We start from the raw sequence: 13,140 nt of genomic DNA, 5'->3' as shown, positions 1-13,140 counted from the left end.
ACTTAACCTCTCTGGGCCTCAGTTTGCTCATCTGTAAGTGGGGGTAATAATACCATCTACCTCATAGGATTGTTGAGAAGGCTAAATGAATAAATGCTATAAAAAATGTTTGCTGTCTTAGGTAAGTAACTCTATTTAAGCTTCCTCATCAGTTAAACTGGTTATTTGAAAATTAACAAGCTGAGTGTGTGAGAAACCCATCTTAGTACCCTGGAAAGAGCCAACACCATACACTGATTTATGCTTGGTGCTAGACTGTAAGCTTTACATAGGATATCTCATTTAATTCTCACAGCAACTCCATGACATATAATATTTATTCCCATTTCATTCACTTAGATAAAACCAAGGTGAGATACGTAAGTAACTTGCCTTAGATCAGAAAGTTAGCAAATGGCTAAGCCTTGAGTCTTAAGTATGTTACGAATGCATTTAAGGTGGGATTGGTGATTGGCCTCTGGCTAAATTGACCTGTTATAAAAGATTGAGTCTTTTATAAACATCAGGGAATTATTCTTAATTTTGTCAAGTGTGATGATTCAACAGTATTCTCATCTTTTGGCAAGTAAGCTCAAGTATTTAGATATAAGAGTTCTGATGTCTAATTTCTTTGAAATGGTTCAGCAAAAATATTTGAGCCTGTTTTTTTTAATGGGAAATCTTTCAACATCAGGAAAAATATGACTGAGGGCGAAGCTGCAAATCCATTCTCAGCAAGATGTGTGTTGCAGAGCAGAGTTCGCGAAAGGAACAAAATAGAAAGCTGAATGGCAGCTCGATGGCTCAATGGCTCCTGAGTTACAGCTCGCTTGAGAAGGGTTTCTTCACTTTGTCTGCAAATTTCCAAACCATTCATAGCCATGATCAAATGCTTTAAAGATACAGACAAAATATGTATGATTTTAAAAACACTTTCCATTCCTATGTACAAAACACCACTTTCAATAGTTTGTTGATGTTCTTTACTTTTTAAATTATTTTAAAAAGTCTGTAGAATTATAAACCTTAAAGTGCATTTCTGTCTGGAGTGGGATCAAAGAAGGGTCAGTGTATTTTCTACACACTAGCTATTTTTTAGGACCATCAGTGAAAAGAGCAGACAAGCTTTCCTGAATTACTATATATTTATTAGAGAGGAGTGTTAAATTGACGTAGAAAAAAAACATTAGAAGATAAAACATTTATTATTTTTTTTAAAATTAAGCACAATTTAACCAGTTGCAAGTTTCTGATTTATTGTATTCTGATGCTAAATGTTTAAATTTAAACAGATGTTTAAATATCTGTATTGTTTAATAAAAACCTTAAATATATGTGGACTACCAAGAAAATCTATTTTACCTAAGGCACAAATATATCTCCCCTAGGTCTCCAGTTTGATGTCACCAATTCTCTTTATAAGTAACACACCTCTGCCTACTTCCAAAAGGTATTTGAGGGACCTCAAACATAAAACCATTAGAAGAGATAATGAAGACTAAAATTCATATAGAGGAGGGGTATATAAATCTAGCAAAAACCTAGGCTAATATGGCTACCATAATCAAGCAATAATTTTAGCTCTGAGCTTCCAGACAGCAGTAGCAAAAAAAAAAAAAAAAACCAAAAAAGCACTCACAGCAAGCTCTATTACTCAGGGAGAAACTTTCTTCCTGGCACTAACATTTAAAAGGAATTTTTCAGATGGGTCATTACATAACAACGTTGAACAATACATGTAATGGACAGTGTCCACAAATGGCAGTTTATAGCTCATGCAGCCGTTTTCTTACCAGGCATTTCATGTTTCATGCCAAGGTCATTACATTAAAAGTAATGCCGAGAAGGCCATTTCTGCAGTGGGCTAAAGAACTACAGCTTTCTGATTCTCTAAATGAAACCAGAACTTTTCCTCAAACATCCATTGTCTCAATGGGGCTTCTGACAGCAGTGGGGGCAGCCGGTTTCCATGCTGAACTGCTCTGAAGGCCTGGAATAGAGATTTATTTCTTGCTGGTGATCACACCAGAAATCCTTTTGCTTTGGATACCAGGTGGGGTAGGATGCAAAGCAGACATGCCGCTGTGAAAAGGGAGTGGCCTGGCCAGTACTCCCAAGAGATGGAGCCAAGGAACCCAATGTAGGGTGGCTGAACCAATCTCCAAGAATCCCGACGCCCAGAGCATGACAACTGTCACTTACTGCTACTACTGCTATTTGTGTGTGCAGGGACAAACGAGGAACCATAAAAACACCTGTTTGTTAGTCAAGTCTGAAGGGGGACAAGGCCCAGCAGCATATTCCTGTCCCTCCATATTTCAGCCCTAGAAGCGCAACTTTTTTCCATTTTACCATTTGAAGATACTGTCTATGAAGGCAAAGCAAAATGTATAAAATAGAAAAACCAGATGTGGCCGGACGGCTGCGACACGCACACCAGGCGGGATCCTATTCAGCTATGGGTGTCCAGCAGACCAGGGGTTACTGCAGTCAAAACTCCCTGGGGACCCACAAGAAGGAAATTCCCTTTCTCAAACCCCAGCCCTCCCCAACCCTCTCCATCCAGCCTGGCAACAGCAGACGCCAAAGGATAAACGGGCATTCAAAAAAAATTGAGTAGATTCTTAAGAGTAGAAAACAGCTTTCTGTCACCTGCTGCAAGAGCAGCCCTCCCCGTCGCCCAGCCCTGAGTCACTTCCCCTCTCTGCACCAAGTCTCAATGCTCGCGGGGGCAAAAGACCCGGGGCCTCGGGAGCTGACTACCGGCAGCCCGACGCCCCACAGACACGCGAGGGGCCTCCCTCCAGGGCGCGTCCCGGAGGCTGCAGACCCGCTCCCTGCGCCCAAGCCAGCGCCGCCGCTACCTTGGCTAATGGCAGCACTGAATGAAAGGAGCCGAGGCAGGCTCCGGATTTATGAATGTGCAGGGGAGGAGGGGAGGGATATCATGTGACAATAAAGGAGAGCGTCTTATTCACAAAAAAAGTGGCTGGTGGCGGGCACAGCCGCTGAGCAGCGGCTGCAGCCGCCGTGCGGTGACCGCTCGGACCCGAGGCCGACGACCTCAGGCGCCGGGCACAGCTTCGGTTGCACCCGCGACTGGAAACGCCTCGAGCCAGGGTGGGAGAAAGCCAAACCCTGCTCGGCGATCGCGAGGCCGGAGGGAGCTGCACCGGGGCCCGGGGCCGGAGAAAGGCACCAGTCTCACGGGCGGCAGGTCTGCCCGGGAGCCCCTTGGGCGGCGCGCCCCGAGCATTGTTTCCCGCGGGCCGGGCACGCACGCCTGTGCACGCGCGCACACTCACATACACACACACTGGCCTGCAGCGCGCTGCCCCGCACGCTCCCGCCCGCCCCCGCCGCACACGACTGGGATCCGCCCCCCGAGCTGCCCCGACCCCGCGGGGCGCCTGTCCCGGGCCATCAGCGCGTGCACCCACACTCACACGCGCCGCCGGACCCCTCGGGCGGCGCAGGGAGTCGGGCGCACGCAGACCCCCGCGCAGCCGGAGCCCAGTCCTCCTCTCGCTCTGCCGTGTTTTTTATGAATGAAAATGTGGTATGCAAATGAGAGCGATTCAAGAAAACGAAATGGCGGAGCCTGGGCCCCAGTGGGCTCCCGAAGGGACTGCGGGCGAGCGACGGGGCGGGAGAGTCACAAAGTCAGCATGTAAAAATCCACCGACCCCAGGAAACCGGAGCGGGGGTGTCAGGTCTTCCGCTCCAGCCGCCGAGGATTTCGGGGGGGAAGGGGTGTTTGTGAGTCCCTGGAGAGGGAGCGGGGACCGCCCCGAGGTCACCCGCGCGCCCTTGGCCCCCGCAGCGGCCACCAGCCCGCCGACCCAAGGCGCGCCCCTGTCGGCCGCAGCAGTTTTTGCCCCCTCCTCACTTCAACAAGGGGGGAAATCTCGCGTCCCAAACCCCACAGGCCAGCGAGTCGCTGCACCCTATGCCAAGTTCACCCAACCAGCGTCCCCACTCGCGTCCTCAGCCCCGGCCCCCACGCTGTCCCCGCGGGATACCCTCGTCCCACTCCGCGGCCAAACTTACTCGTCCGGGTGTGTTTCTTCGGTCATTTTCCTGTTCACCTAGACGCCTGTCCCGCGGCGGGCAGCTTTGCTCCCTTCATCTTCCTGTCCGCTCACCCTCCTTCTTCACATCTCCGGAGATCGCCTGATTTGGTTGGGGGGGGGCGGCTACAGATGAAGGGGGCGCCGCAGAAGGCAGAAGGGGAAGCAGGGCGACCGGAGCGCGGGGTGAGGTTTGGGGAAAGGGGTGCAAAGGCAAGCTGCGGGGGGAGTGAGCGTCGCAGCGCCGAGGGGCGAGGCGGGCGGGGTTCGGGGGCTTCGGGAGCGGGCGGAGGGGGAGAGATTTGGGCAGGGGACGGCGCTGGGGAGAGGAGGAGAAAAACAAGCGCGCCGTGGGGCGACGGGGACTGCTGAGAGGAGGAGGAGGAGAGGGCCGGCCGCGGGTGGGGGCTCGGTGCGGGGTCGCCCCGGGGGGCCGGGCCAATCACGGTTCCGGGGAGCGGTCGGCGGCTGGGGGAGGTGCGCCTGGGAGGCGGTGCAGGGCGCCCCGTCCGAGCCCCATCTCTCGACTCCACCGATTTACTCCATATTGGATTCTCACCGCCGCCAACAGGAGGAGGAAGTAGGGCGGAAGCGATGACGTCTTCCCAGCGGCCAGAGGTGGTGGAGTGCAAAAAGCTTCCTACTTGCGACCGAAAAAAAAAAAAAGGAGAGAGAGAGAGAAAAAAAAAAAAAAACTTTGTCCCGCCTACTGAGCATGCCCGGCTTCCTTTCTCCCCCTCCCTCCGGGCTTCCACTCCCGGAGGAGCCTTGGAGCGGAGTTGTTTGCTCGCCGTCTGTCTGGCTCCGGATCCCTCTCTGTGAGCGCTCCGGGTTTTAAGATGCCCGAGAGGAGGGAGGAGGCAGGAGCCCGGGACTCGCACACATCTGGCTCCTGTTTGGTTCCCTCCCTCCTTCCAAACCCCTGGATTAAGAATCCGGGGCGGGAAGGAGGGGGCGGAGACGGGCAGCTCAGCTCAGGGAAGAGCCGGAGGGGTGCTCGGGCTCAGAGGATCCCCACCCCCCGCCGTGGGCCGGGAGGGTGGGGGCGGCACAGGTGCCTTTGCCAAGGCTCTGAATGGCAGAGGCTTTTCAGTTTCGCGTGAATCTTGTGATCTTTTTTGTCTTGGTAGGGGAACGGGCATTTTTAAGGAATCATTATTTGTACATAAAAAAATAAAAGGTAAATCCAACACAGCCCAGAAAGGTTTGCACTTCAGTAGAAATGGACTTTCTCGGGTTAAAAGGTAAGCCCAAATATGTTTTTTAAATTATTCAGTAAATCTCGCTCGTATTGGTGGAGGATGGCCCTTGTCCCAGGCCCTTGAAGGCCATAGTTCCTGGGCCAGGGGTAGCCGACCCCGTGGGCTTTGGCACAGTGAGATGGGGAGATGGAGAACTCTTGGAGTCCCCCTCCCCCTCCCCTTTGTCTTTAAATTATTTTTCCTGCCTTGGCGTAGGACCATGGGCAAAGGGCAGGGCTGGCTTCCCGGGCGTGCAACCTGCGCAGTTGCATAGGGATCTTTGCCTGGTTTGATGCTCTGCTGTTGTGGTCTTGAAATTCTTTATAATGTTTGAACAAGGGGCTCCACATTTTTACTTTGCAGTGGATCCCACAAATTACCTAGCATTTGAGTATTTCCTTCTAGGAAATACTAGGGTGCAAAAGATACAGTCCCTGCCCCTTCCTGCTCTCCAAGCACAGTAGATGTTCCATCCTCCTGAATGTGCCAAGCGACTACATAGAGATGTTAACTAAATAGCTACCATTGAACAAATTAAGAGAAGATTAAATATATGCCTCAAATGTAGTATACCTAAAGGGTGTATGTATGCGTTTGGAAAGCCACAAGTGCTCCAAAGATAGTAAAAGTTTCACCTTGAGTCAAGGAGAAACTAGTGGTTTACCCTAGGCTTCGTGCTTATCGCAACCATGATCTTTGTGGATGAGGATTGAAGTTCACCCACCTTTGATGCTGAATGCTGGTGTATGGTGGTGAAAAGGGCACTAGACAGGGGAAGAACACCTGGGTCCAGTTTTCTCCTAGCAGCCCTGAGACACTGAGTGAGGCTTTTAGCAATTCTTCCGTTTCTTTATAAAACAGGGATAACAAGGGCAAGCTTGTTTTTCTCAGTTTTTGAGGCCATTGAGAGTCTATGAGAAAGCAACAAACAAAACAAGATCTTATTATTCTCTAAATCCACATAGGGCTAAGGCATCTACCCAGTTCTCCCCTGTGGCCACTGTTGCTTTTCTCCTGGAGGTGCTAAAAGAGATCCCACTCAGTCATTCCTGAACTTCCAGAAACATAGGCATTTGTCTATGTCAAAATTATCCACCCAATGGGCATCTCTTTGGCTCCACCCTCCAGTTTCAGAGTGCCCAAATGGCAAGGCAGCAGGTGAGGTGAGTATTCATTTCTGCAGGTAGGCAAGCTGAATCGGTGTCATCACCACTCATTCAGCGAGCTCCCTGCTAATGGCAGTGACTGACTGGCCCAGCCCACGGACCAGGCAGCCAGAGGAGCAAAGGAAAACATTCTAAGGTCCAGGAGTCACCAGGTCCCCACTTGGATGTCTTGGTGCCACACTCAAGCAGATCCTTCAATTCTCTGAGCCTCGGGTTCGGCGTCTGCAGTGTCAGGATAATTCCCACAACATAGGGTTGCTGGGAAGATTAATTGGCTATACAGTGAAGCTACTGTGCTAAGCACACTGCAAATGGGAGATTAATGGCAATCTTTTCTTGTCTCTAGCCAGTGGGATTACCAAATGCTCCCCCCTCCACTCCTGGTCCTTCATGTTCCTCTAAAGAAAACCTTTCAGTTCTCTTCTGCCTTGTTCGTGACCCAAAAGAGGCCTTTGGGTGGAAATGTTCCTAGCAGGTCACTCCATCAATTACTAACTGTGACTCCTGCCGCTCCATAGAATAAATGGCGATATTGGATGAATAATTCAGATATGTTTATTGATCTGAATATCAGGGTCTTATCAACTGGATTGTTACCAGAATAGGAAGTATAACGGATTTAGGGCTCTAATTTAATGACATTGATGAAAGAGCTGAATACCCACATCCCTGTATCTCCCCGACAACCAGCAAAAGCAGGGGGCAGGCAGCTCTGAACACGATCAAATCAAGGGTGTCGACTCAGAGTGAGATCGTACAGCTTCAAAAGTAATGGCGATCTGCTCACAACTTCACGCAAACCCAGCAGGACCCCCACCTACTCCCCTCTCAATCCCGAGTCGCGGACGGGGGAGAACCCCCACCCGGGTCCTTCCCGCCGGCCGCCCGGAAAGCCCGGAGCGCGGAACCGGAGCGACCATCGGCGGCCGCGGAACGGGCATGCTCAGTAGACCCGCAGGTCTCGTTTCACTCGGAAGCCAGCCGCGGACCCCGCCCCCTCTCGCCCCGCACGGGCGCCGGGAGAAGCGGACATTTTATCCTTCTCTGCCATCCGCTCTGTTTCGTGTCCTTCGCCCCCTCTCTGCGTCCTCCCACCTCTCGCCCATCGGGGTCTGGTAGGGCCGGGAGTGTAGATCTCCCTGGGTTTGGGGGGAAGGGATCGATAAATCAGTCCCCCGACTCAGGGGCGCGCGGGGGGTGGTCCTTTGGGAGGACTCTACTGTGCCCTAAGGTTTGTGCCGCGGGGCCCGCAGAAGCCCCCTGCTGCCGCGGCGCCCCCGCTCCCCGCCCCGCGAGGCGCGCGGCTGCGCCCGGACCTGTCCTCATCTCACCCGCATTCTGCCCCTTCGGTATTTCTCAATGACCGGCGCTCGGAGGACACTTCCGATAGGGGAGGGAGCGGGTATCATTAGCGCTCGGTTTATCAGTTCCTTCCGGTCTGTCCCGAGCCCAGCGCTGCGCGCTGCTTGGCTGCGCCTCGGGCGCTCTGGTGCCTTTATTATTATGTTTAAATAAGCAGTCCAGTCCTGTGTGCCAGTGTGTGCCAAGTGAGTTTGTAGCCCAGCTGTCTCCCCCAAGACCCGCCGGCAGGAATGGAAACCCAAGCTCTCCGGTAATGAAGGGGATGATGCAAACTTAGAAACTGACCCTGCGCCCGGGAATGATGCCCCCCCCCCTCCCCCGGCGCGCGTCGTCCCAGTCGGGGCATGAATGGCTGGAGCCAGATTGCATAATCGCCGCGGTATAAATAGCAGGCGGGCGGGCCGCTGACGCGCTCGCCCGTACCGTTATCGTGCAGTACTTCATCCTCGATGCCGTTCCCTCCCAGGTCATTTTCCCTTTCAGCTGCAATGCTGGGATTTTACGTAGAGATGAAAGGCTTTTGTCTCTGCCTCCCTCCTCCCTTGAGTTCATGTATTATGAATGAAACTCCAGCCTCGCTGCTTCCTGAGGTGCTCCGCTTCAGGTAGGAGAGAGGCTCAATGTCAACGCAGCGGTCTAAACTCTGTTGTGTGTGCGCGCGCGCGCGCGCAGTGGGGAGGGAGAGAAAGCAGGAAATGATTGACAGGGCTGGGAAACCTCGTCGAAAAATGTAACCGCTTTGGGTTTGCCTCCGGAGTTTCAGTTTACAACTCTGCAAGCCTCAGTCAGTTTAAGAGTGGATTATGCAAAGGGTCTTTTCGACTGTGACTGCTCGCTCTCTCACCGTAGGCCGCCGCCCCTGTGGAAGTACTGTTTCATTCAGAGGAGCTGGTTTCCTTTCCCCTCTGAGGCAGCAAACATCGCCTACTGTGAGCCCTGGGGACCTCTGAGGTTCCGGAGAAAAGCTAGTGCGACCAATTTAGCTATTCTCTAGTTCTAGAACTCTTCTTAGAAGCCTCGGCTATGTCCAAAGCTGAGGGAGTCTAAAAACTTACTCTTTCCAACTGTATTTCACAAATATGTGGTCATTTTAAAAATGAAAGTCTGCGGGTTTTTTTTTTTTTCCCCTTCTCTTAAACACCAAGTTTCAACTTAATTTCTCCAAACGAAATTACCTGTTCTTCATAAATGGATTTCTGGCGTGTGAAAAGCAATGGTCAGCTCGTTATTTTTCAAAGTGGATGCCCGTTTCTCCAATCTGCATTTAAAGTGCTAGGTACTCTATGAGGCAATGGGGATACGGATGTGAATGAACCCAGACTCCTGCCCTCTAGGGGTTGGGTCAGGTGGGGCAACAGGCCTGTAAAACATTAGGGCAGTGGAGTAACTGCTCTAGAACATGGGGTAAGCAGAAGAGAAAGCCGAGATCAGGGAAAGGAGGGCTGCCCAGAGGAAGCAGTGTTTGAGGCAGATCTTGAAGGAGGGCCACAGTGTCCATAAATAAGTGGAAGTGGAGGGCCTCCTGGATACTGAGGTGTGAAACAGAGTGGGGGAGAGGGGAACAAAAAGTTCTGGAGAAGTGTAGGAGCCAGGAGGCCACACAGGCCACACTAGAGAAGGTTAGACAATCTTGAAGTCATGGAACCTTTTGTAGGATTCACATCAGATCTTTGTCCAGACCGGGTTCATTGCAATGGCCCATAGTTATGCAAATATGGGACAAATGGGCATCCCTTGTTCTGAAACTTAGGGTGTAAGACCAAATTCACAGACTGATAGCCCCTGGGCCAGAGAAGGCCCCGGACAAGCTTTGTTTTGCCTGCTTTTTTTTTTTTTTTAAATCAAGTTAATAATTTAAAATCAGAATATTTCACATAAAAATCAAGATTTTGTGCTCCTCCTGAAAAAACTCCAAAGATGTGGTGACTGTGAGTGCCAAATTCCTGCTTAGTAATGATTATTGCTGGGTGGTGGCTGCCCTGTCAGTCAGGCTTCTGGCTCCTGTATACATTTGAGTTTTTGACCTCTGACATAAAAGAATCTTTTGTGACTAGATCAAGGCCCCACTCTGAGACCCCAAGTAGGCAGAGCTTGTTACTGGGTACGCAATTTGCATGAGGAGCCTTGGGCCTCTTGGAAGGAAAGACACCAATCTGCAATCTCCTGCCCCAAGACTCTGTCTTGTAGGTAGGCCAGGCAGGGTGGATCAGAGTGGGCTCGGCTCCCGTCTGTGGCAGGGAGCAATGAGGCCCCTAAAATAACAACAGATCCCAGCTCAGGCTCTGTTTCTAGGGCGCTCAACTTAAGATAACTAGGCTCTCTGCCAACAGAGAGCAGCGGGGGTTCAAGGGATCAACTGGAAAAATCACCAAATAGGATCATGTTTGTACCCCACTTTTGTGGAGCAGCTTATACAAGTTACATGACTAAACATTTTAAGCAAGGAATGCTAGACTCAGATTTACATTTTTAATAGATTACTCCAGGCATGGAGGATGGTTTGTAGGAAGCAAAACAAAGACTGATTAGGACTAAATTTTCTTCCATGAGAGGAATAACAATGCATGACGAAGCATAGTGGCAATGGCCATGGAGAGGGAAAACCAATTCCAAAGACACAGATGGGGGAGAAGTGACTTGGCTTTATGATCTATTAGATATGGGGACTAATGGAGAGGTCTGGGATAACTCCCAAGTTTTTGACTTGGGTAATTGGATGGATCTTAGTGCCTTTAACATGATTAGAGTAACAGCTGGGGAGGAGGAATAGGGCTTGGTCACCAAAGATGGAGAGACCCAATAGACAATTGCTACCACTGAACTCTGGGACCCACAAAGTAGGTCAGGGATTGAGGAATACAGGGAGGCCAAAACAGGAAAGCAGAACCTAGAGATAGAGATGGAGAGACAGTTCCCTGAGGACATCATTTGAGTAACTGGATTCAACCTTGCCTGAAGCTGGAGGATGATCTGGACTTTTAAGATCGAGTTGGGCTTCTGTTGCTTGGAGCCAACAAAATTCTAACTACCAAAATAGAAAGCCATATTTTGAATAGTGAAAAAGTGAAAAGTGAAAAGGGGGATTTTAGAATGTGTGTTTATAATGTAACATAAGGTCATCTGGGTCATCTGCGGTCAGTGCCAGGGAATTTCACAGATTCTGATTTAGTAGAACAAACTTCTCCCAGGAAGTAGTCAACACTTTAGGAGTTGTACCAACCTCTCTTTTTTGCCTCAGCATCCCACTGTCACCACCTAAATTCACATCTCCAGTTCCCTTCTCACTGTTAACATCATTCCTCATTTTTACTACCTTTATCTCCAGCCCGTTTCTTCTGTAAAGACCATAACCAAGAGAGGAAGCTTATTAATTTAAGAGAATCAGAGCTTTTAGAATTGGAAGAAAAGATCATAGGTTTGTGATAACTGGCTCTAATGAACCAAATGTTTTACCGAAGCTTTTTGGAATGGATAAAGAGAAAAGAGGAAAACAAAACTCAGTGAGATATGGTCCCTGTATCAGTTAGCTTTTGCTGTATAACAAACCACCACAAAATTTTGTGGCTTAAAACAATAAACATCTTATTTTTTCTCATGAATCTCTAGTCTCTCCACTTGGTGGGTCTTCAGGCCTCAGCCAGCTCAGCTAGGGCTGGATGGTCTACAATGGTCTCTCATGTATCTGGTTGGCGGGCTGATTGGTCTAGTAGGGCTGCAGCTGGACTAGCTCATCTCTGCTCCACATGAGCTGTTATTCTCCAGCAGGCCAGCCCAGATTAGATCACATGGCGGTGGTGGCAGGGTTCCCAGATCAGCAGGAGAGGGCAAACCCCAAAGCGTGTGCGTTTTTCAAGCCACTGCTTGTGTCACATTTGTTAATATTCCATTAGCCAAAGAAGTCACATGGCCCACCCAGAGTCAAGAGTCAAAGAGCGGGGAAATAGACTCTCCTTGATGAAAAGAGTGGCAAAGTCACATGGCAAGGGAAGTGCATACAAGGATGAGAGAGGAATTTGTAACCATTTTTACAATCTGTCTCAGTCTGTCACCCAAATTTCACAATTAGAGAAGGATATTTATAATAATAATATACATTGATCATAGATATATGATAAGTGTTATTTATGTATACAAATATATCATAAATATATTTTAAAATTTACAAACATGCTATTAGTATATAAATGTATGTATCCTATATTTTTATGTAAGTATTATATATTTATATATAGGTGTACTATTTATAGGAGTACTATTGATAGAATTAACTTTACCTTTATAATTACTGATTTGTGGCTAAAACTGCTTAATGTTTAGTAGATTTTTGCATATAAAACTCTTCTCAATAATTTGATGAATAAAGAAAGAGACTTTATGAATTTCTTATTATGCTTGCCCTTCTTAGCATGAACATCCTGTCTCTGACATGTGTTACTTCTTAAAATAGGGATATCCCTAAAGAGATCTGGGCAATTAAAATGTTGGTAAACCAAAGCATATATAAAAAACACTAGGGAAACGTAACTATTTAAGGTGGCTGAATAATTTGGAAAAGCAAATAATCATCTCAATTTTTTTCACTATATTATTCAGATTTTAGACATAGTTCTGAGATTCGTTAAAGCAAGGGTCACTTGTATACTTTTTTGATGGTGGTAGAGGTAATGCTCATGGTAGTGGAGGTGATGATGGTGGATGGTGATGACAGGTGTTGAGAGGTGGTAGTGACGATGGTGGTGATGGTGGTGATGATGGAGGTGTTGAGAGGTGGTGATGAAGGTAGTAGTGGTGATAGTGGTGATGGTGGTGGTGATCATGGTGGAGGTGGTGGTGGGGATTATGGAAATGATGGTGGTGAAGGTCGTGGAAGGTTCTGAAACAGAAACCTTCAGTTTGCTGCCAGAGTTTTCTTGTGGTCCTGTCACCAGATCCCAGGCATACAGACAACTGGGCAAATGCACTGAAGAAACGAATAGAAAAACAGTAAGTCAGAGAAAAGAAGAGAAGAAAAGTAGATAAAGTGTAGGATGAGATGCCCTGTAGGCCAGGCAATTTCCCTTGATGCCAGGAGGGGCAACCATGTACTGTTCTTCAGGCCTTAATTGGGTATCACTTCTTCCAGGGAGGCTTCTCTCACCTCCCCTTAGCTGGGCTAGATGCTCCTCTGATCTACACCCTCGTCTTCCACTGTCCTAGCCCTCTTTATACACCTTTTGTAGTTGTGTACCTGCTTATCTATACTCCCTTCCCACTAGACTGTAAGCTCACTGAGAGTGGGGACTACATCTTATTCTATTACTCGATCTAGAGTCACTATGGCAC

The 13,140-nt window shown here is 49.0% G+C and overlaps 1 protein-coding gene across 4 annotated transcripts in view; it reads right to left on the bottom strand.

Moving 5' to 3' along the window:
- Positions 1-4,840, bottom strand: part of SPRED2 (sprouty related EVH1 domain containing 2) — a 114,392-nt gene extending 109,552 nt beyond the window's left edge. For 3 of the 4 annotated variants that reach the window (XR_009221666.1, XR_009221665.1, XM_058551077.1), the window contains exon 1: positions 4,030-4,599. Coding sequence is in view for 2 of the 4 variants with exons in the window: in XM_058551077.1 (XP_058407060.1) it covers positions 4,030-4,055 (26 nt within the window). In the remaining 2 variants the exon portion in view is untranslated. The other variant, XM_058551078.1, reaches the window with a different exon arrangement.
- Between the last annotated feature and the right edge of the window lie 8,300 nt (positions 4,841-13,140).

Source organism: Diceros bicornis, chromosome 12 (assembly GCF_020826845.1).
Source record: "Diceros bicornis minor isolate mBicDic1 chromosome 12, mDicBic1.mat.cur, whole genome shotgun sequence".
Lineage (NCBI taxonomy): Eukaryota > Metazoa > Chordata > Mammalia > Perissodactyla > Rhinocerotidae > Diceros > Diceros bicornis.
Note: the sequence above shows the minus strand (reverse complement) of the source record. Positions and strands in the feature narration are given on the sequence as shown.